The 24262-nt window shown below is 56.9% G+C and overlaps 1 protein-coding gene across 1 annotated transcript in view; it reads right to left on the bottom strand.

The window, feature by feature from the left end:
- Positions 1-24262, bottom strand: part of CAMTA1 (calmodulin binding transcription activator 1) — a 1080371-nt gene that overhangs the window by 120571 nt on the left and 935538 nt on the right. Inside the window, exon 9 of the mRNA XM_011981621.1 lies at positions 14328-14481. Within this exon, the coding sequence (XP_011837011.1) occupies positions 14328-14481 (154 nt within the window). The remainder of the gene's footprint in view (positions 1-14327; positions 14482-24262) is intronic.

Raw genomic sequence — 24262 nt, 5'->3', positions numbered from 1 at the left:
GGTCCGCTCAGGCGGTGGAGAGAGACCTGTATCCCCAGGAAGGCTGGGTCAGGGGAAGTACCAGAGAGAAGAAAGGGTTGGTATGGGGTGGGATAAGTCAGACCCAGCATGGGGCTCCATGAGGCAGGGGCAGGCAGGATGGCCACACTGGCCACTGGGAAGCAGGATGCTGGCTCCTCGAAAGGTGTCCTCCTCCAGCTACCCCAGAAGCCCTGAGGCTGCCCCGTGAAACACAGGCCGGGGACTGCTTTCCCTCCGACAGGACTGCCTGCAGCGCAGCCTGTGTGAGGATCGGCCTGCAGAGCTGAGGCTGGGAGTGGCCGTTGCAGAAACCCCAGGCCCACTCCAATGCTGACCTAGCCCTCGTACAAGATGTTTACCCTAATTATGGCCCGTGGCAAGTCAGCAGCGCTTCCACTAATATGAATAATCAAAATGAAATCAATGACAACAGCATGTGGCCCATGCTTTGGAGAGCATCATCTGATGAACAATTTACCCAAGAGGCGGCCAACCGCTGGGAAGAGAGTAATTGAGATCTGGAAGAGCGGGCTGGGGGAAGGCGTAGGGGCCTCACCCCACACGGGGCAGGCTGCCAGCCGAGGGCCTCTTGGGTTGCAGCTGCTCCATCCCAGTCCCTTGGGAAGAGGCGGAGAGCTTCAGCTAGACAGTCTAAGCCTGAGCCACGGTAGGGCCCTTCTGTTTTCCTCTGTCACGAACTGAACTGTGTCCCCGACCAAATCCATAGGTTGAAGCCCTAACCACCAATGTGACTGTCTTTGGAAACAGACTTTTAAGGAGGTAATTACGGTTAAGTGAGGTCACATGGGTGGGACCCTATCCCAGCAGGACTGGTGTCCCTATAAACAGAGGAGGAGACACCAGGAGTGCCCATGCAGAGAGAAATGGTCATACGAGGACGCAGTGAGAAGGTGGCTGTCTGCAACCCAGGAAGAGAGGCCCTACCAGAAACCAACCTCAATGCCCCTTGATCTTAGGCTCCCAGCTTGCAGACTGTGAGACAATCCATCTCTGTTGTTTAAGCCCCCAGTCTGTGGCACTCTGTGAGGCCAGTGTCTTAGTCTGTTTTGTGCTGCTACAACAGAATACCGCAGACCGGGAAATTCATAAAGAACAGAAATGTATTGGCTTATAGTTCTGGAGGTTGGGAAGTCCAATACCAAGCTGCCAGTGACTGGTGAGGGCCTCCTTGCTATGTCATTGCATGGTGCAAGGGTGAAGAAAAAGAATCCATTCCCAGGAACCCTAAGTATAGCAGTTAAACATCTCCCATGGGGCCCCACGTCCAGACACAGTTGCACTGGGAATTCAATTTCAACATGAGTTTTGGAGGCCGAATAATACACTCCGCATGGGGGCTCAGGCCTCCCCCATCCTCAGGCTCTCTGGCTGGAGTCCACACCCACCCTGCTCTATGCACTGCACACTTTTGTATGTGTGTGTGTACAGGTGTGTGTATAGGTGTGCATGTATAGATCTGTGTACATATAGGTGCGTGTATAGGTGTGGGTGTATCGGTATGTGTGTATATAGATGTGTGTATAGGTGTGTGTGTATAGGTGTATATCAGTGTGCATAGGTGTGTGGGTGTGGATATAGGTGTGTATAGGTGTGCAGGTGTGTATAGGTGTGTTTGTGTGCATAGGTGTGTGTGTTTGTGTGTATAGGGGTGTGTGTGTGCGTATGTGTGTGTACAGTTCAAGGGGTTCTGACATCAGGGGCTTTCCAGAATGCCTCTCTCCTCTACTACTCCGGAGGTTACTCACTGCAACCTCCGACCCCTGGGTTCAAGCATTTCTCATGCCTCAGCCTCCCGAGTAGCTGGGACTACAGGTGAGCGCCTTGGCTGCCCCTTCACCAGGGGCTGGTGACTGTGCAGGAAACTCAGGGTCCTGGGGCTGGGCCACATGCTGTCATCCTAAGCTGGATGCCCAGTTTCCTCTCCTGCCCTCCCTGACTTCGCAGGTGCTGGGCTGTCTCAGCGGGGCCAGGCCTTGCTGGCTGGGGCGTTAGTGGGCAGAAGCTCCCAAGTCCCTGGCTCCCCGCTTAGGATTTCCTCACTTCGGGGTCAGGTCAGTTGTCACTCATCTGGCCAAACCACCCAGACCAGGGCAGAAGAAACTCTTCCTTGAGCCTCCCACAGGAGGAACTTGGAGGCAGGGCCTGATGGGGACCCGCTCTTGGAAAATCACAGCAAGCAGGAGAGGAAGGAGGAAGGAAACCTGGGAGGTCGCTGCAAGGAGGACGTCTCAGCAACGCGGCGTCCAAGCCTGGGCGCTGGGGCTTCCTTGAGGCATGTGCTGGCCTTGTCACGGCGGCAGGCTTTGTGCCTGGCTTGGGGCGCATTTGGGGGGAATTTCGACAAAAACCAAGAGAACCTAAGAAGGGTTCATTCCAGACTGTCCAGGATGTGTGTGGGAGCAACGCTTGGCTCCATGACAGGGCCTCCTCATTTGCGGTGTGGTGGGGGTGGGGAGAGGACCCCCTGAGGGACGGCAGGGGGTGGAGGGGCAGCTTCATCTTGGCTGGCTTTCATTCCTGACGTGGCTGTCCCCTGCGGTGGTGGGGCTTTCCCAAAGGGGAGGGAACACCTCCAAGTGCAATGCCCTGTGCTGGCCACACGGGAAGAAGGGGCCAGAATTTAGAAACAGCGGGAGACAGGGTGGCAGCACCATGCTGGCCTGGGGTCAGAGCCCCAAGTGGCCGCAGCTCTTTCCCTCACACACTGTGTGATCTTATAACAAGATCTTTGATTCCTCTGGCTCTTAGTTTCTTCATCTGGAAAGTGGGTGCCTCTTGCCGGTTCACCTGACTGTATGCCACTGGGCCCTATCCAGGTGGCCCCACCCCTGGATTCTGACGTGATGGCATCCACAGGAGATCTGCCCGGGCCAGGGTGGAAAGCTGCACGAGAGGGGAAGCCCTCTGCTCTGCAGTGCTGCCTGGAAGACTTTAAAGGAATTGGACGAGGAGACAGAGAGAACTCCAGACGTCTGCCTCAGCTCCTGCTGGCCCCCGGAATGGGTGAGAGCCAGCTACCTGCCCCCTTTGCTCTGTGGGGCAGGAACTCTTGGAAGGATGACAGGGCAAGGCCACCTGGAGCTTTGGCCACCATAGTTACTGCACAGGCGGCACCTGCTGGAATCGATGCTTGGCCTTCCTTCACATGGGAAGAGATTTCTGGGTGCTGTGATGAGCGAGTGGCAAGGACAAGGGGCAGTGTCCTTTTCTGGAGGGCTGTAGGGGGTCACGTCCTCCTCCTCCAACTGGGTTTGTCCGGTCTACCCACCTAGGTACCCCACCGCCCAAGAAGGACCCAGAAAGAGGGTGGCCATTTCACTAGTCAAGCCAGGTCACCCTGGGAGCCGAGAAAGGGTGCTGTGGTCATTTGTCCAGGTGCTGGCATAACCTGGGATGCCCTCTGGCAACCCTGCGTGTGTGGCTGCTCTCCTTATGAACCACATGTCTCAGGCGATGGGAGAGGGACTGGCCACGTGTCTCTCCTGCAGTGAATGGGGCCCCTTTGGAGTCCTCGGTGTTGTTGACACTAGGAGGCTGTCTCCATGGCGACAAGGTCAATGGGAAATGGCAGCCGGGTTGGTTTAATTTTCACTGTATTCTTGTTGACAGGAATAAAGGCCCTGCTTCTGATTTCTTGGTTCAACTGGATGAAATTTTCATTAGATTTAACTTCTCATATCCAGACACCCACATACTATTCAATTTCCCGATCTCACCGCTCAACTCTCATTCGTCTATTGGTCCTGAGGACAAAATTTTCAGAAATCTCATTTCGAGGAGCGCAGAGGCTGAGGGGGGACGGGATGGAGCGTGCGCCCGCCACGTGCACGTGAGGGGACCTCTCTGCCGTGTCCCCAGTGAGCCTGTCATTTCTGGGGCTCGCTGTTGGGGCATGACAGTCCTCCATCTGCCAGGGGGCATGGGCTTCGTCCCAGCATCACACACCCTGTGGAAAAGGCAGGGCTGGAGGTTCCAGCAGACTGCCAGGGTGTTGAGAGCTTAACCTTGCCGTATTCTTTCTTCTTGCAGGTGGGATGGACCTTGTCAATGAGGGGTAGGGAGAGGCACCATTCCAGCCCGGCCAGTGACTCCGTCATCAGGAAATACAGAGCATGTGGGGTGGCATGTCCTTCAACCCTGCCCCTGGCCTCACAGGAAATCTCCAAGGTGCTCAGCGACATACAAAGTGGCATCTTAGAGCCATCCCGAGGCTCTCGGAATCTTCTGATGTGCTAAGTGGCATTGTTGCCAGGCTGGGAATTCTTTGCGTCGTGGGAGAAGTGTGAATGCACTAGGAGTGCTGGCCGCCTGGCAACGTCAGAGCCTCATGGTGATCTGCAGATGTGGGTGCATATGGCCTCTGGAATTCCCTTCTCCCCACTCTGTCCAAACTGCAGCCCCCTACCCCGGGCACTGCTCAGGGCAGAGAGAGCAGGGAATGTGGGACTGGTCAGCTTTTCCCCTGCCCCTCCAGGCCACTCGGAAAGAGGGGTGGGGACCAAGTGGGATTCTGGATGCTTCCATCTTGCTTCTGGTAAGATTGCTCTAGGGCCCTGGACTCAGGTTCCTCCTCGTGTGCTGGGAGGCAGCACCGCAGGAAGCCAGGCTCCGTCCACAGAGCAGCTGCCTCTGAGCTCCCAACTACCTGGCCTGGAGCCTTCCTTTTTTAAAGAGAGGCTGAAAATCTGGAGATCTGAATGTTGGCAACGAATTCTAATTTTGACAGAACCACTCCCTGGCACCTAGCAGGGCTCAGCATCAGCTCTGTGTAGCAGTCAGGACCTGGGATGTGCGTGGGGCCCTGTATCCCCAACACCAGCACAGGGATGCACTCCATGAAAGGGGGACTCCTGTCACAGAAGCGGCTGTGCAGCCTTGAAGCGGCCCCGGGCAGCCAGGTGCCGGGAGAGACAGGAAATCAAAAGCAATATTTCTCTTCCAGTCCTACTCGGGGGCTGGATTGGCTCCACAAAACTAGCTGGAGTGAGAAACCAACATTTGCAAAACAAACCTGGATCCTGGGAGCAAAGTAGGAAGCAAGCCCCACACTCAAGTCAGCCTCTCCGTGCCCACCCTCTGCTGTCCTCTGTGCCAAGTTGGAAGGGGGCTGCAGGCATTCTGGCAGGAGCCAGGAGGAGGGCTGGGACCCACCTGGAGATCCCAGGAACCTGCCCTGCCTGCTTCTCATGCCAGCAGCTCCTTCCCAAAGGGAAGGGTAAAAGGCAGAGGAAATCCTCTCCAGGAACCGCCAGCACTATCCCTGCCTCCCCCACGACTCCCAGGCCCTGCAGAGGCAGGCAGGGAGCCAGGCCTCTGCTCTCAGGGACAGAGCTGCTGTCCAGGCCCTCGGCCTGCCGTGGGGACACAGATGTGCTTCTTATGCAACTCCAGGATTTCTCACAAGTGCAAATCAACAAGTGTCTAGCAAGGCCCCACCATGTGCCGGCACCAACACCTCAGCTGCAAAAAAAGGAAACTTCTAGAGGCATATTTCTTAACCCAGAGTCTACAGAAAGTCCTCACGCAGTCCTGGAACATCCAGAAATGATACACCCAGTACTTAGTGCACGCCGGGGAGTGGCTTCCTCTGGGAGTGCGGCTAGACTAAGCTCCATGTGGCCTCTGACGCCTGCCCTCCTCCCACCCGGATGTGAGAACCAGCCGACGCCTGAGGAGGCCTGTGGCCCAAAGAGGTGCTGGTCCTGCTCTTGGCTGGCCTCTTGCCAGAGGCTGCTGTAGGCCAGGCTTTCTTAAAAAGTATGGTCTCTTGGGGACCCCAGGACAAGAACCTAGCTTCATAAAAAACTCAGTGTCTGAAGCCCACTCCAGACCCAGCGAGTCAGAATGTCTAGGGAAGGGCCTGCCTTTCAGCCCCATCCAGGTGGTTCTGAGGGGAGCCATTGTCTCTGCTCAGGCTTTCTGGGGCCTTGGTGGATTCCAGGGTAAGATTCTCGGCTCCCTCTGAGCCTCAGAACTGGGTGGCCTGGGGGGCCCGAGCTCAGTCGTGACATTCAGCCATTTGCTCCTATCCCAGAAGTCTCTGCTCAGAGGTAAGGACCCCGGAACATGCTTCTAAGTGAACACTGCTGGCCAGAAAGAGTTCTAGCAACATCCCCTCTCTCTCCCACCCGGGGCTGACCCCCCAACTCCTCACTGTGCCCACACCTGTAGCTCCATGGGGGAAAAGTCTTTGCAGCTCTCTTTTCTTCTTCTTCTTCTTTTCTTTCTTTTTTTTTTTTTTTTGAGGTGGAGTCTCACTCTGTTGCCCAGGCTGGAGCACAGTGGTGCGATCTTGGCTCACTGCAACCTCTGCCTTCCGGGTTTAAGTGATTCTCCTGCCTCAGCCTCCCAAGTAGTTGTGATTACAGGCACCTGCCACCATTCCCGGCTAATTTTTGTATTTTTAGTAGAGACGGGGTTTCACCATGTGGTCAGGCTGGTCTCAAACTCCTGACCTCAGGTGATCCACCTGCCTCAGCCTCCCAAAGTGCTGGGATTACAGGTATCAGCCACTGTGCCCGGCCCTCTTCTCTGTCACCCAGGCTGGAGTGCAGTGGCACCATCTCAGCTCACTGCAGCCCTGAACTTCCCAGGTTCAAGTGATCCTCCCACCTCAGCCTCCCAAGTAGCTGGTGTGCACCACCACATCTGGCTAATTTTTCTATTTTTTGTAGGGCCAGGGTCTTGCCGTGTTGCCCAGGCTGATCTTGAACTCCTAGGCTCAAGTAACCTTCCTGCCTCAGCCACCCAGAGTGCTGGGATTACAGGGGTGAGCCACCATGTCCGGTTATCTTTGAGACTTTCAGGCTGGCTGCTGTCCTTCCTCGATGGACTCTGGCTGAGCCTTAGGGATACCTGCTCCTAGTCAGGGTCAGAGCTCCCAGCTCACCGTCCCCAGCCAGCCAGGTGATGCTGGATCAGGATCAACTGAGCTGGAGAGGAAAAAAGGTGGGCACAGGCACCTCTCCCTAGGGTCTCCTGCTGCTAGTTCCAGCCCCAGCCCAAGCCCCACCACTCCAGAATTACAGAGCAGGTCCCCAACAGCTTCCCAGCACGTCTCAGACACCAGGTCCAGAGGCAGGAGTGGGACAGGCCCCCGCCTGCAAGCTCCCGGTGGCCTGGGCCGGGGAGTCGGGCTTCCCGGGGCGCCCGTCTCCGAGCGGGTCCGCTGCCGCTGGCCACCAGGTGGCGCTGGTCGACCAGGAACGGTTCTGCGAGCCCCGGGAAGGAAGCCTTTGTTGATTTTCCTTCTTGATATTCTATAATCACCAGGATTACAATCTAAGCAAAAAACAAAACAAATAAACACAGCCCCCCCTTCTGGATCTTTGCTCTTTGTCTGAAAAATTATGAGAAAACAAAAGGCGCATTGAACATACAACCCCAGGCTTGGGTACTGGCAACAGCGAGGGCCTTCGGCACAGAGGGAGGGAGGCTGGGGGCGGTCTGGGGATCCCGGGCTCTGCGACCTCTCCCAGTGCGAGCTGGGTCCCTGGAGAGCAGGTGCTGGCTCAGCGGTCGCTCTGAGCGGATTTCTCTGCTGCTGCAGCCACTGCTCAGCAATGAGGGGCTCCCGTTTGCAGCCAGCTAGCCCAGGCCCAGTCCTGGAAACGGTGTGGTGTCTGGGCAGCACCACCTTACAGGTGCTGAAGGCTGGCAGGGCTGACACCCTGGCCCCTGACAAACCAACAGGCTGCAGGTGAGGACCAGCGTGTTAAGGGAGATGGACGGTGGGGGCCATAACAGCAAAAGCAAGCCCACACTCGCCAGGGCATCCACCCAACTCAACAGGGCCTCCACTCACACTCACTAGGGCCTCCATCCAACTCACTGTGGCCTCCACCCTCACAGTCACCATGGCCTCTATGCAACTCACCATGACTTTCACCTTCACAGTCACCATAGCCTCCACCCTCAGTCACCAGGGCCTCTATCTACCTCAACAGGGCCTCTGCTCACACTCACCAGGGCCTCCTCCCAACTCACCAGGGCCTCCACCCAACTCACCATAGCCTCCACTTTCACGGTTACCATGGCCTCCACCCACACGCCAGGGCCTTCACCCTCACAGTCACCATGGCCTCCACCCACAGTCACCAGGGCCTCCATCCACCTCAACAGGGGCTCCATTCACACTCACCAGGGCCTCCACCCAACTCACCAGGGCTTCTACTCAACTCAGCAGGGCCTCCACTAACACTCACCAGGGCCTCCATCCAACTCACCGTGGCCTCCACCCAACTCAACAGGGCCTCCACCCAAGGGGCCTCCACTCAACCCAACAGGGCCTCCACTAACACCATGGCCTCCACCCACTCACCAGGGCCTTCACACTCACAGTCACCATGGCCTCCACCCTCAGTCACCAGGGCCTCCATCCACCTCAACAGGGCCTCCACTCACACTTACCAGGGCCTCCATCCAATTCACCGTGGCCTCCACCCAACTCACCAGGGCCTCCACCCAACTCACCAGGGCCTCCACTCAACTCAACAGGGCCTCCACTAACACCATGGCCTCCACCCACTCACCATGGCCTCCACCCTCAGTCACCAGGGCCTCCATCCACCTCAACAGGGCCTCCACTCACACTCACCAGGGCTTCCACCCAACTCAACAGGGCCTCCACACTTAGTATGGCCTCCATCCAACTCATCGTGGCCTCCACCCAGCTCAACAGGGCCTCCACTCAACTCACCACGGCCTCCACCCAACTCACCATAGCCTCCACTCTCACAGTAACCACGGCCTCCACCCAACTCACCATAGCCTTCACTCTCACAGTAACCATGGCCTCCACCCAATTCACCAGGGCCCCCACCAAACTCACCAGGGCCTTCGCCTACACTCACTATGGCCTCCACCCCACACTCAGGATGGCCTCCACCTCCACTTTCAACATGGCCTTTGTGGCCTCACATTTACTATGGCCTCCACCTCCTACCATGGAGGTGAGGTTGCTTTTGGAGGAAGTGTGGGGGTGGAGGTGCTGAATCCCCATGCACTTGTGCCTGTGGATACATCATGTGCCCGTGCAGAAGCATGGAGGTGCATGGAGCACTTGTGTGGTGTGCGTGCAGGGTGGGTGCAGGCCCTGGGACTCTGCTGACTCCACAGCCAGCCCTCCTGCTGCCCGCCCAGTGATGCAGAGGACACCTGCCCCAGAGGCCTGAGCACTCTGGCCTGACGCCAGCGGAGCTCTGGGGTGGGCGAGCAGGGTGGAGCTAAACCCGGAGGCGGCTGCGGGAGCTGCCTGCTGATCTCCAGGCCTTCGAAGCCTGCAGGAAGGCCCAGGCCTTGCTCATGGCTGCAGGGCCATCTGGCCAGCCAGGGCACTCCAAGAGGAGCCTCCAGGCGGTAGAGCTGAGACAGGATCACCACACGGGAAGGGCTGTGAACATAGCTTAAAAGTCGTGCCCTCACCACTCACTCCGGATGGGACAACCTCACCAACAGCTTGCTGGGAAATGCCTGGTGTGCCATCCCCTCCTGGGCTGCCAGGAAATGGGCAGGGAAGAAAGCCACGGGTGCCCAGAGGGAGTGGATCTTCTCCGAGAAAACGGTTCCATCTGGCTTTCTGTAGGTTCCAGTGGAGCCGAGGGTGCAAGGTTTGGGGCAGGGCAGTTTAGAACCACGGTGGCTCTGAGCAGCCCACGATCACTGAGCAAGTGTCCTGCCCGCTTGGCAGGACAGAAGCACAGAGCCCTGCCTGGCAGAGCAGTCGACTCCACTCAGTCGTCTCTCAGTGGCAGATCTGGGAGGAGAGGACTCCCCCTCCAGCTCCTCACTCACACGGTGGGGGTTTACTAGGTGCAAATCTGGTGTACTCTCAGACCAGCTGCATTGGAACAGACCCCGTAATTTCCAGGATGAGACATACTAAGCTTTAGATCACTTGCGTACTATAAACTCCAGGCCTCAGACGGTGCCCCAGACAGTCATTGCCAGGCCTTGGACTGAAATGAGGAATTCTGTGCACTATGAGTCAGAAAGCTGAAGCCCATAGGGGCACCCCTGGCTGAGCACAGCTCTACTCAGCTCTGAATGACTCACATGCAGAACCTCTTTCCCCAGAGTATGTTAGGATGGAACTACATAGCCAAAAACTACACTTCCCAGACTCTCTTGCAACTAGGAGTAACCATATGACAAAATTCTGTCCAATGACGCAAGAGTGGAAATGATGTATGCAACTTGTGGGCCCTGTCCTTAAAGGGAAGGAACTCACCCTCCACCTTATTTTCTCCTCTTCCCACTGGTTGGAATGCAGTTGCAATGGCAGGAGCTGGAGTAGTCATTTTGGACCATGTAAAAGAGGGCGAAGCCCTAGGAATCGGGAGCAGCCACCTGGAGGGAGCCTGGGTGGTGGATCCCTGACCCTGGGGCTGCCACATCAACCCTGAACTGTGACATGAAAGCCAAAGGAGCTTCCCTCTCACTGAAGCCACTGTGATTTTGGCCTTCCTCATAGCGGCAGGGCCCATATTCTCATGATTACAGAAGCGATTCCAAAAGACAGGAAAGAGCTCTGGGAACGTCCTGGGAATTCCTATCAGCCATCTTCATTTATTTCTGTGTGTGGTTTTTTCACCTGGAGGAAGCAGGCCTCAGATTGCAGGTGAAAGGGAAGCCCCCTTCTGACCAAAGGGCACAGCTGCAAGGACCAGGATGACATTCTCTGAATCACCTGGTGAGATTCCCAGGGCACAAGGTCATGGAGCCCCCATCTCACAGCAGGTGAGGCAAAGGCTGCAGACCCATCTCCCTTCACCCCTGAGAAGCACAACATTTTGATTACACCGCTGACAGCTCCGCTGGTGGGCAGAGAAATTTGGAAACATCAGGAAATCAAACTGTGAAGTCTTTGAAGGCACGTGATTTATGTGGAAATGGGATGAAGATAATGTGCTTGGCTCCAGTGTTGGGTGACCCGCCCGATTCTGGAATCAAATCTGAGGTCTTCTTGGCTCTCAGCACACCTCTGCTCTCCCCGGACACGCTTAGCTGGAGCCCTATGTGTGTTCCAAGCCTGATCGGCACCTGCGCCTTCTCCTGCAGCCGCATTTCCAGGGCCGTGTTTCTCAGACTGTCAGAGCACACGCACGCGCTCAACGAGTAATTGTGTGCGGCTCTGCTTCCCCCCGCCCCCGAGACACCAGAGAGCCGAGTGTGATTAGATTTATGGGGAGTTTGTTGTAGTTTTACATAATTTTCTGATGCACTGCAGATTTTTGAGCAGGCATTCACAGTTCCCTCCGGTTCAGCGTTGGAGGCTGGCTCCGGCCTGGTTTCCACCCCCCGGAGTTCATAAAGCCTAATTCCTCCCACCCAGCCTGGAGGTGGCATTCCTGTCTGATGGATGGGCAGCTCCAGGGAAGATGGGGAGCGTATGGCTAAAGGTGTGTGTGGAGAAGAATTTGGGAGGGCCCAGGCCAGCAGCCTCTGACTGTAGGAGCCACCTTGAAAGGCATCTTTTTCCTTGGGAGCACCCCGTTGGCTAATCTCTGGCTCACACAATCTCTCGGAACTTTTACTGCGGCCCAGTGGGGTTGGGGCTGCTCCCCGGCCATGTGGATAGCGGCCTTTGTCCAGCAAAGGGGCCCTAACTTTCCAGTGGAATCTGACAAGAGGAACTCCTAGTGACCTAAGAAGAAGCAGACAGAAGGCTCAGAAAGGCCAGGAAGGCAACTCCTCCTCCTGGCTGAAGACTTGTTTTGAGCAGGAACTCACCTCTAAAGGTGAACACTGAGGGGTGGGAGGACCTACAGAAGCACCTGGACCCTGGTCACCCTTTCAAGGCAAGAGTCCTCAGGACTCTTATTTTGAAAGCATTGACTAAGCCCCAGGAAAGAGGTTCCATACCACTTCCTCCAGGCCCGGAGTGCAGGGACAAAGTTGAGCCCCCTGGAGTGACTCTACCTCCCAGGAAATGGGACAGGCTGGCAGCTTCAGCCCCTTGGACAGGGTGCGCAGGGGTGGAGGAGCTGAGCCGGGCCTCCTGAGCTGGCTGGAAGTGCTGGTCTTAGGGCACAGGCTGCTAGATTCTTGCTACCCCTTTACAGAAGGGGTACTGGGGTGCAGAGAGGGTGGGGCATTGGCCCAGGGCCGCATAGCGGGGCAGCCATGAAGCCAGGACGAGCACCCGCCTCCTGACTCACCAGCCCTGACTCTTTCTACCGCCCTGGCCAGAGGGCACCAGAGCTCCTGGTCAGCAGAGTCATCGCGCTGGCCCAGCTGAGGCCCTGCGGCAGAGAAAGTATGAGTAGGCCACTGGGGCGGGGTCTAGGCAGGACCCAGTGTCCGGTGCCAGCCCTGCATAGTGAGGTGCCCCCTAGGTACTGAGTAGGAAGGGCAGGCAGGCGGGTCTGACAGCAGGGCCCCCAGCACTGGTGCCCCAGACTCCTGGCCTCTGGCCTGCCCTTGGGAAGGTGCCGCTGAACAGCCCCGGCTCCCAGAGCTAGGACTCTGCAGCTTCTGTCTGCTGCTCAGGCCCCTGGGCAGGTCCCTTCCCCTCCACCATTCCAGGGCTATTTCCAGGGCCCTGTGCACGCCCAGTGCTGTGCGGAGAGCTGGAGTGCTTCCCAAGGGTAGCCGGGCCGTTTCCCCATGCGTCCTGGTGCTCGGCAGCATTTTGAAGAGGCTCACGAGGCCCCTCCTGATGAAGCGTGGGAGGCTGACATCTCCCCTGTGGGGACTCGAGGAGGCCAGGGCACAGGGGTGTGAAGGCCCAGCTGGGTGGTGGGAGGGCCTGTGGAGAGGCTGAGAGCTGAGGGACAGGCGGGGTGAGCAGGCAGAGGCAGGGAGAGGGGCAGGCAGAGAGGCAGCAGGCTCTGGGCGGTGGGGACTACAACAGACAGAAAGGGCACAGAGTCCTGCAGAGGCCAGGGGCTGGGGGTCAGGAGGCCTGCAGGCTGTGCTCAGGAGCTTGGACTTTGAGTGTGCATTGAATGGTTTTAAGCAGGGAGGGATGTGGTCAGGACCACAGTTAAGAAGATTGCCACTGGGTGTGGCCTGAGCTCAGGAGGCCCCTGGGCTGCCTGCCTCGAGTTTCCAGGCAGGAGCACTGAGACCAGCCTGGTCCAAACCTCCCAACGGGGTACTTGGCTCAAAGGACGATATGTGAGGAAGCTCAGTCTTGTGGTCCAGCCCTTGGTGGGCAGGGCTATCACCCACTGGGGGGCCCCCCTTGCCACACAGACCCCTCTGTCCCTCCTGACCCTCACCCCCAAACATGAGGCTGGGAGCAGATCCCTGAATCCGAGCACCCAGGGGGCTCTCAGGATTAGCATCACTGCGGGTGCTCCGAGCCTCAGCCTGGACCCTCCCAGGCACAGGGACCTTCACCTTTGCTCCCAGCCGCAGAAAGAATTTTTCAGTCCCCCCGCTGTCTATGCTGACCAGCAGCTGCTTCCTCCCTCCAGCCCAGCTCCAGGGACAGTTCTGCTTCTGAGCGAGCCACTGACCCGCCCCCCAGGCCCCGCGGATGGCAGGTCCTTGCCCTGAGCCCTGACCATCAATGTCCCTGAACCCTGAGGGCTGCGTGTCCAGCACTAAACAGCCCCCATGCTCTTCTCGGCTCAGGAAAGCCCCCAGACCTGTGTTTGTTTTTCCCGAGCCCTGCTGAACAGGGAGCAGGAGAAGCCACTGAGAGCCGCCAGCGGCTGCCGGGAGCTGTGGCCACTGCAACAAAGTACGGAGCAGCCCCGGCTTCCCGGCCTCACTCGGTGTTTTGCATTCTGTGATTTGCACCTGACAGATGCTTCAGAAAGCACCACTTTGCTGACAAAATGAAATCCAGCTCAATTACCATCATCTATTTGCCACCCAGCCTGGGAGCCGAGGCGGGCCCTGAGTCCAGGAGGCGGTGGCTAAGCCCAGATCCTTCGTGGATGGGTAAGGCAGAAGGCAGGGTCCGCTCCCACCACCCCTCCCCTGTTCCACACTTTCCCTCCCCAGCTGGCCTCCACTCCCGTCTGTGGTCCTGGAGACCCGGTCCTGGCCCACTCATGGCCTGCTCCTTCCCCTGCATGCTCTGTGTCTCCAAACCTCACTCTTTTCATCTGTCATGTGGGCCTGGCATTTTATGCCCTGGCTGCTGTATAGGGAGCTTACAAGGGGCCAAGTGAAGGTGGGGCAAAAGCTAAGCTCATGGTGCCACTGTCATTCTAGTAAGATGGGGCTCCAGATCCGCATCCCTAAGGCCACAGAGGACCTTTCTGGCCCCACCTGGTTGACACCAGCCTAGTCCCCAGCATGGGGGCGCCAGGCTGGCCAAGGCCACTCACACATGGGTTTCAGCTGCCCGATGAGCTCTTCTTTAGTCCATTTCGCCCACTCCTTCTTGTCGGTGTTGATGGAGCAGAGGATGGGGCCGCAGGGCTTGCCGCAGTCCTCAATGGCTGGCACATTCAGGTAGTGCACCAGGACGATGTCGGGGTTCTGTGGGGAGAGCAGAGACTGGCAGCATGAGGGTGGCATGGAGCCCGCCAGGGTCAGGGCCGCCCCCAACCCCGCAGGTACAGGCAGAGACTGAGGCCCCAGACACCCGGCTCTCTTGACCTCGCACTGCTGACGGTTGCAGCCAGATGGTTCTGTGGTGGGGGCTGTCCAGCACACGTGGGATGTTAGCAGTCTCCCTGGCCTCCACCCACTGATGTCATTAAGCCCCTCCCCCTCCAGCTGTGACCCCTGGAAAAGTCTTCAGACATTGCCCAGTGTCCCCTGGGGGGCAACATCACCCCTGGTTGAGAAACTCTGACCTACGCATCAGCTGGTATGGGTGTAACTGGGAACTATGGGCATGAGGTCCAATTCCCTCCAACCCAACATCCCTGACCTCACACCACAGCCACTGCTGTCTCCCTCCTTCACGCCCAACACGCGTTTCCCCCTCACAGCTTGTGGGATGCCCCCAACACAGGCATCCTCACCTGCTTCTCCCCAAGGGGAAAAGGAGCTCCCAGAGCTTAAGGCCCCTCCTGCTGAGGGCTGGAGCCCCTCCGCCTTCAGCCGTGGTCTTCTCCCCTGACGAACAGCCCCACAATGAAGCACTTTATTTTATTTTTTTAGACAGGGTCTCACTCCATTGTCTAGGTTGGAGTGCAGTGGTGTGATCTCAGTTCACTGCAACTTCTGCATCCCGAGCTCAAGTGATCCTCCCACTTCAGCCTCCTGAGGCTGGTACTACAGGCACACACCACCACGCCTGGCTAATTTTTGTATTTTTTGTAGAGATGGGGTCTCACTATATTGGCCAGGCTGGTCTTGAACTCCTGGGTTCAAGCAATCTGCCCGTCTCAGCCTCCCAAACTGCTGTGATGACAGGCGTGAGCCACCGCACCCAGCTGGCACCTTCCATCTAAGCAGTACCCAGGGGGCAGCTGGTGCCCAGAATCTCTGGGAACTCCTCCCTAAAAGAGCTCTTCTGTCACCCTGTCCGGCTCGTCCACTCTTTCTTGTTGGCTTCTGGGGCAGAGTTTCCCAAACTTCTGGGCACCAGCTGCCCACCGGGTATTCTGGGAAAGAGCTCTCAGTCTGAAGACCTAAAAGGCCCAGTTTCGGCCGGGCGCAGTGGCTCATGCCTGCAATCCCAGCACTATAGGAGGTCGAGGTGGGCAGATCATGAGGTCAGGAGATCGAGACCATCCTGGCTAACACGGTGAAACCCTGTCTCTACTAAAAAATAAAAAATAAAAAAAAATTAGCCAGGCATGGTGGTGGGTGCCTGTAGTCCCAGTGACTTGGGAGGCTGAGGCAGGAGAATGGTGTGAACCTGGGAGGTGGAGGTTGCAGTGAGCCGAGATCGCACCATTGCACTCCAGCCTGGGCGACAGAGTGAGACTCCGTCTCAAACAAAAAAAGCCCAGTTTGTCTCAAATCGGTTCTATTTAGCAGTCAGCCCCTTCCCGTCACATCTTATTAAGAATGTCCTCTGTCGCTTTCTGCCTCCGAGCTCGGATAGGACATGCCAAGGGGCCTTTGGAGGCAGCAGTGTCGCTGGGATGAGCATCGGGCCTTCTGTGGCTTTCTTATGGTCTCCCCAGAAGGCAGCGCTGCTTATCTGGTCACATCAATATTGACAAGTTAAAAAGAAAAAAAAAAAAAAGCAATCCTGTCACTTTCTAGATGCATCTGGATAAGCCAGAAAAACCCAGCTAAACCTTCGCATCTCAATCAGAGGGTATTTCTTGAACCTTTTCTTTCCCTTTAGACAGGGTCTCGCTGTGTCACCCAGGCTGGAGTGCAGTGGCGCAATATCGGCTCACTGCAACCTCCACCTCCCAGGTTCAAGCAATTCTCCCACCTCAGCCTCCTGAGTAGCTGGGATTACACGTGCACGCCACCACAGCCCGGCTAATTTTTGCATTTTTAGTAGAGACAGGGTTTCACCATATTGGTCAGGCTGCTCTCGAACCCCCGACCTCAGGTGATCTGCCTTCCTCAGCCTCCCAAAATGCTCGGTTTACAGGTGTGAGCCACCGCGCCCGGCCTGAACCATTTTTTTCTTGCATTGTCCTAAGGAGACATGACAGGATATCAGGACGCTGCAGGGAATGATGGAAAAAGCCACATGGAAGGCTTCATCCTGTGCTTTTCCTCCTGATAGAGGAAAAGCTGCTTTGCCCTCTGCTTTCCCCGGCTGGTAGACTGAGACTCAACCGTGAGTCCTGAGACAGGCAGGACCCCAGGCAGGAGAGAGCTGGGTCCTACAGCTGCTTTTTTGGATGTTGTCAGGGCAAGAGTCATACATGAATATATGAATCAATCAATCCATGAATAAATAAAGACTCAAGATCACACCATGACCAATGTAAGTAAGGTGACTGGCATAATTAAAAAAGATTTTCACTAAGGGTTCAAACAGATTTTTTCCTGCCAATACTCAGATAACCAGGAAACTCAATCAACATCAACAGGAGCCTTCTCCTTAATGGCAGCTTTTCTGGATTGTGGTAATCATGCTCCTTAATAATCATGATAATCCCTGACATCAGCGCGGCACTTTATTCTTTTCAAAGCACTTTCCAGCCATTATCTCATTTGGTGCCGCTGCTAGCCAAGGAGGCGGGCAGGGCAGGGCAGGGCAGGGGAGGGTGTCCTCCGTCTATAGTGAGGCGCCTGTAGCACTAAGAAGTTGTGCCTTGCCCAAAGCTATGTGCCAGCAGGGCACAGCCTGATCTGGAAGCCAGGGTTCTGACTCCAGGTTCAGGTCCTGCCAAGACATCTGGTGGCCTCCCTTTCTGCTTGGCCTCATCTCCATTTCACTTCATTCTTGCAGTATGCCCAAGAGGTGGGTCGGGTAGATCTGCTATATGCCCTTTGCATGGAGGTGGAGAGACGGGGTGATTCACTGTGTCCTTGCCCCATGTTCTTCCTACAGACCAACATACTGGCCTCCTGGGGACTGTGTCTGAGCCAAGGGCTCCTGCCTGTGCCTGGGCACAGCCAGGCAGCAGTGCCAGCTGCTGAGCAAGATGAGTAAAGATCAAAGGGCTGCGGGGGCCAGTAGGCCACCCAGGGCTGCCTCTGATTCTGGTCCCTGAAGCAGGAGCCTGGCCCTGCAGGAGGGAGCTGAGATGCCAGATGCCTGGGAGATGAAAGGGCTGCCGCATCCTGCTCCACAGCCCCGCTGAGCACAGCCTGGGCGCCTGGGACCTGCTGTGGGAGGCCAAGGTGGTGGGCAGGCAGGCAGGGTCTCGTGGGGCAAAGGCCCTCTCTCACCATGAACCCAAACTGTGGAGTTCCTGCACGAGAGCACCCCAAACGCTGCTATCTCAGGAAGTTCTGCCTGCAGGGCTCAGCCTCCATCTGCATAACCAGCCTCCGCCTATTCTTGGAGGTCAGACACCAGGATGCCCTCCTCTTCCAGGAAGCCTTCCCTGATTCCCTCTCTGCCTCTACCCTAGTAGGATGGCATTTGGCTTTGTGCTTTAAATGTCTGAACATCAACTTTATTTCCTCAACCTCAGGGACAATGCCCTGGAGCTATGACAGTCCAATAATCACCGGTGCTTATTTAAGGTTTGTAGAATCAAATTAGGCTGAATTCTAACCTCCTGCTTGTGCCCTCCCTAGACCTGTGTTCTGCTGACATCTGGCTTCAGTTTTCTGGGTCTACAAAGGGCAGGGAAGCCTTTCTTTCTTTCTTTTGTTTGAGATTTAGTTTCACTCTGTCGTGCAGGCTGGAGTGCAGTGGCGTGATCTCGGCTCACTGCAACCTCTGCCTCCCAGGTTCAAGCAATTCTCCTGCCTCAGCCTCCTGAGCAGCTGGGATTACAGGTGGCTGCCACCACGCTCAGCTAATTTTTGCATTTTTAGTAGAGATGGGGTTTCGCCATGTTGGCCAGGCTGGTCTTGAACTCCTGACCTCAGGTGATCCACCCACCTTGGCCTCCTAAAGTGCTGGGATTATAGGTGCGAACCACTGCACCTGGCCGGGAAGCCTTTCTAAACACAGGTTGTTGCTAGGAAGGTAAGATACAATGCAAGGCTGGTTCTTCATTTTTCTGGGTCTGAGATCTCTTTAAGAGCCTGACGCAGGCAGTGGATACCCACCCCATCCTCCAACATACCCCAAGGCGCATCAACACTTCAACTCAAAGTCTCACAGATCCACTGGTCAGCGGATCCCACTTCAGTAACTACAAACGTAGGGATCGTAGCATCTAGAACTACCCCTTTCAACTTAGGGCACATGCCCAACACCCGGGGCTGGGGGGTCCCTTCCTGGGAACCTCCATGCTGGGCCTTGCCTTTCTCCCTTGTTTTGATACAATTAGCAGAATGTCCCAGCCCCTGGCAGGTCCAGGAGACCAAGTGCAGGATCAGGAGAGATGCTGGAGCAGGCAGCCTCCCGGTTTCCATCCCAGGGCCTGGAGCTCTTGCTGCTGGAATGCCCAGAGTTGAGTAGTAACGATTTCCTGGCGTGGGGCTGGTTTTCAGACACAGACTGATGGAGGTATTTTTGGAAATTTGGGGCACAGATCGCTTCTTGGCAATGTTGCAATTTTATTCATTAGTTTTACATTTTATTGGGTGTTTTTGGCAGAAAAATATATTGGCCTTGAAGTCCTCATGTATCAGTTTCATGGAGTGCTCGCAACGGTGTCAGAGTCCTCGCCGAGCTGCTTTGCTGGTGGCGAGATGGGCTCAGGCGGACCAGCTCAGCAGGGCGGCCTGGAGGAATACAGATGCGGGCCTGGATCTGAGAGTCACGGCAGGGGACAGACCCTGCCAGGGCCCTGGATTCTGGATTCTGGACAGTTGTGGCGTGAAGTTGCCTTTGTCTTGTCCAGGCTGCCCTGATGTTTCCGTGGGGTTCACCACCCTGTCAGGCCTTGTGGGTTCAGGCAGGGAAGAAGAGCTTGTGGAGAAGCCCCGTCCCTGGGTTATGGAGTTTTCAGGAGAGATGCTAGGGGTCACCCCCCAAAGTGAGTGTGACCTTTGGAGATGAGCCCCTGCTTTCCCGGAGGCCTGGTCGGTGTCAAAGGCTGGGGAGAGGGAGCCCCGTGGCATGGTCTGTGACTGTGGTGGTGGTGGGGGAAGCCAAGGATAAGTAAAAGTCTCAGAACTTCCACAGCCTTCTGGAAGAGCTGCGGACTAGGGGATCCCTCCTCCCTCTTGGTGCCTCAGGCTCCTCACCCATAAGCATGGAAGCTGCGCCTCTTTCTCACTGGGGCTGCTGCAGGAAGCAGGGTCAGGCCTTGGAATGGGTGCGATGCCGTCAGGACGGACAGAGGCCCCGCTCTACCACCACCAACCGCCACCAAAACCAAACCCAGACGGAACAAAGCCCTGACATGCTCCCCGAGAAGGGGAGGTGGGTTAAGCCTCCAGCGGGCAGTTCTGCTGCTTAGAGTCCCCTTCCTCCGCCGGCAGCCCCAGCCCGTCCCAGCTCTCCTCTTGTTGTGTGCAGAGGCCCTTCCTCCACCAGCGTCCAGCCTGGGGCTCTGCCCTCCCTCTCTCCCGCTCTTTCTCCCTCTTTCCCTCTCTCCTTCTTTAGTGGCCTTATCTAGCATCCTGACCTCACACCCACCAGATTCCCAGGACATCCAGATTTCTCTCTCCAGCCCACCTCTCCTCTCTTGCCTACCTGGCTGTTGACAGCACCCCTTGAAGTCCTCAAAATACCCACGACTTCCCACGGCCGACCTCGCCTCCCAACCTCCCGCTCAGACACTTGGCCCCTCCAGGCTTCCCACAGCTGCCCAGGTCTGGAGCCCGGGAGTCATCCCCTCATTTTCCCTCCCTCTCCCTCAACGGCCAGTCGATCATCCAGTTCTGCCAATTCTCCCGCCCCAGGAAGCCTGATCCTCCCATTTACCCCCTGCCTGCAACCACCAAGTCTGAGCCTCCACCTGTTCTCCTGCTCACGTGGGAGTGTGCCCGACTCCTGGGTGTCCTCACGTCTGCTCTTCCCCTCCCCGACCCATCCTTCAAACAGCAGCCGGCATGGTCAGGCTGTTCCGGACGGCTCCTTGGCACTGAGATCAAGCCCACACTCCTGCCACGGTTCCAGGCCGGGCCACCTGTGCTTCTTGCTGGCTGCTGCCTGCCTCGTGAACCTGGCTCCCACCACCCCATTCCCCAGATCTGCTGCTCCTCTCCCTGGGCTGTGGTCTCTGGCTGCCGCGCTCCGTGCCACATCGATCCCAGGTCACTTCCTTGTGGAAACCTCATTCAGCAACCCCATTGACAACAGTGCCCACCTTGCCTGGCTCCCACCTTGCTGTCTTTGCAGCACTAATCTCTCAGTTTCCGCTCAATTACTACCCGGGTTTGGCCTGTTTTCCTGGCCACAAGTGTGAGCTCCGGATGGCTGGGACTGTCTGCAGGGCAGCCACATGGCAGGGGCTCCATCCCACCGACTGAAAACCGGGGGCATAGCGGGGTGCCGCCAAGCTGCCCCAGCACACGGGCCAACAAGCCTGCCAGGGGGCACCTGGCCTTGGCTGTGGGAGCTGGTGCAGGGGTGATGGCTGTCTCCTCTCCGGAGACTCAGTGTCTCAGGACCAACCCTGGAGAACCCCCAGGCATGTCTTCTAGAGGGACAGACAGAGACTGAGGGGCAGGGAAGGAGTCTTTGTCCACCCCAGGCATGGGCTGGAAGAGGAGGGGGTCCACTCCCTCAGAAGGGGCCCAGGAGGGGTGGCATCTGAGGGGGTCCATGAGCCCTCTGCCCCGCTCCGAGGGAAGTTCAGCTAGTCCATTAACCCAGCTGTGCCTCCTGGAAATGCATTTGGAGCTGCAGATCTCCCCGGTTCCAGACTCCCAGGGCCCTGCCAGGCACAGGACTCGCAGGCTGAAGGTGGTGGAAGGGCATCTCCCGGGAGCCTGAGGTAGAGTCAGTCTCTTCTAGAACCTTTTCTAGATGGCATCTTTCACCCAAACCGCAGGGACAAAGAGAGGACAGGGGACAAGCTGAGGGCCTTTCCTCCAAAAGCACAGGAGAGGCTGAGAACGTTCTGCAGAGAATGCCTGCTCAGTGTTAAGCAGACCCTTTAGTGCTGGCCTGAACCTTGCCAGGAGTGGGTGACGCAGGCAAAGGGCTCATGACGGGCCTGGCCCCCAGCGGCGCTCATATGCAAGGCCACCGACACTGCCTAGTAAATGGGCATGAGGCGGAAGTGGGGAGGTGCTCCAGGCTCCAGGCTGCTGAGCACTGCACCTCCCGCGTGCTGAGCCCACCCTGGGTGTGTGCAATTGACCCTTGGAGTTGGTTGAGGGTACAGCAGTGAGCTCTTCCCCAGAGACCCACGGAGGGGACTCAAGTCACCCCCAGCAAGAGCCTTGGGGATCTCACATCCTGTTCCTGGCTGCTTCCAGGGTGGATCCTGGGCCAATGGGTGTCAGGCAGCAGGGTCCCACGGCCCTGGCCTGGGCTCCTCCATCTCCGCTGAGGAGGAGAAGGCCTGGAGCCAGGACCCTTTTGTGTGGAGTAAGCAGGGTGGTGATGCAAGAAGTGGTTAAAAATGCAAAAAGCTGTTGGTTTTGATAAAGAAAAATGCAGCTGCAACATCTGTTTGACTCTTGTTTGCAGCTTCATCAACGCTAAGTGGTCAATAAATCAGAATGGCATGGCGTTCCGTTTCTTCTGGGGCTCAGTCATTAATCTCGTGCCAGTTCTCATGAAAAATGAAGGAGAGAGGCCGTGTGATAGTGAAAATGTATACATTACCCAGAAAGTCATAATAGCATGTAATAGTGCCACACACCTCCTCACTTGCTGCTGGGGGCGCGGGGGGCGGGCCTGTGTGCCGCCAGCCAGACAGAAGGGAGACGGGCGAGGGAGTAGCATTGTCGGCATCGCAAGCTCCTTCGATCTTAGCATTTGTCATATTAGTACCGTTTATATATATTCTGAATGTCCCATAAACCTCATCGTCAGAGGCACAGGCTTCCCTGCACCTGGATGCTTAATGAACAACGAGGGTAGGAGTCCATGAAACTGGTGTGCAAGGCTGGCAGGGAGAAGGGCAGGGTTTATTAGGGAAGGGATAGAGGGCGACACTGGGTGGCACAGGGCTGTGGTGTCACTAGGCTGCAGGACTGTGCAAAATCTTCTCGCCCACCTTCTGGCTGCCCCAGGTAGCTGGGCCCCTGTCCTCTCTGCTCTGGGTAAAGGTGTGAGGCGGGACGATGGTTCCACTAGAAAGGAGGCTGATCATGAAGGCCTTGGCAGGCTTGGGTTCCATCCCCACTGTCACCCACTGAGGGTGGTCAGGAGGCAGGGGGAGGGTCAGACAGGCCTGGAGGATGGACGGAAGCACAAGAAGGATGCTCCCTGAGAAGGGCCAGGGCACGCGGGCGCCTGCTTCTCAAGTCTCCCAGGATCTGCCAGCCCCTAGAGGCTGCCATCTCCTTGGGTCTCTCTTCCCTGCCTCTGATGGCTCCAATGCATGGTACTGTGGCATTCCACGGCCACTCGGGGGTGGGAGCATGCCTGGACCCACAGCACACACCTCCCAGTGGGCATTTCTGTTTTCAGAGATCGCTTTCTGAGTGTCAGCTGTGTCTCGGGCTCCACATTCAAGTTCTACAACCCACAGGCGCAGGTGCTATTGCTATGCTCGTTTACAGAAAGGAGAGTACCTTGGAGGGCTGAGTCTCTGGGTGCCAGCCCTGCTTGAAGCCACAATCTCACACCTCCAGGCCACTGCCCCAGGGCTCTGTGGGGCTCACTAGATGTTTCATGGGAGGGCTGTGCACTCAGCCTCAGTGCTCTGGGCAGCAGCAGCCCAGTTCATGTCTATGTCAGAGGAAAAGCACGTCCAGGGAGCCTGACTGGGTCATGTGAGGTGTGGGGAGCTGGTAGGACCAAGGATGGGGCTGGAAGACTCCTGGCTGGTCTGTAAGCTCCTCAGGGCAGGACGGAGGCTGCAGATGTCCCTGTCTCCACATCAAGGGCCCACAGTAGTTAGAACACCCTTTGTGGGGTGTCCAGGGAGTGGGGAACAGCCTTCGGGGACCCTGGAGTTGAGCACCTGGTAACTGGGGTGCAGATCTAGATCCCCAAAGTTGGGAGCTATTAAAGGAGAAGCAAAAAGAGAAGGGAGGGAGTAGGAACTGAAAGAGGGGCCCTGGTGTCCCCAGTAATAGGCAGGGTCAGTAGTCAACTGTGCTCTTCTGGGGGCTCGGTCCTGCAATCTGTGCTGGGACCAGGGATCCCCCACTGTGGCTGAGTGTGGCAGGGCACACAGAACACCTCCACGCTTCCTTGCCCGTGCTTAGCAGGGCCAGCGGATTCTGAGCGATGCCTGGCAAGGGATTCAGAGGGCCTACAAGTGAGGGCAGAGGTAGGCTGCCTTTGGGGTCCCCGCAGCCCCTTCCCACGGCTGCCCTCATCACGCGAGCCTGTGCGCCAGCGGGAGTCGGGCCGGCAGCCCTTCCCCGCTTTGGAGGGAGGCTGGGAGACTTAATTAGTTAATGTGGGTAAAGTGGTCTGAAGATGAAAAACCCTGGGTAATTGCTGAGTGCTGCTGCTGTTGTTATTACACAATTACCAGAATTTTCCAGTCATGGGAATATAGTTAAACAATTTCCACCTGGTGCGGGGTTCCGGGAACCATGCCGGCTCAGGGGCTGGCTTGCTCTGCCTCCTTTAGCCCAAAGGTAGTGTAGGAAAAACACATTTATGGTGGGAGATCAGGCCTGGCACAGTCCTGGGCACATCCTAGACACCCAGAGAATGCTGGACGAAGGGAGTTCTCCAGTCTCGCTG

Source organism: Mandrillus leucophaeus, unplaced genomic scaffold (assembly GCF_000951045.1).
Source record: "Mandrillus leucophaeus isolate KB7577 unplaced genomic scaffold, Mleu.le_1.0 Scaffold105, whole genome shotgun sequence".
Taxonomy (NCBI): Eukaryota; Metazoa; Chordata; class Mammalia; order Primates; family Cercopithecidae; genus Mandrillus; species Mandrillus leucophaeus.
Note: the sequence above shows the minus strand (reverse complement) of the source record. Positions and strands in the feature narration are given on the sequence as shown.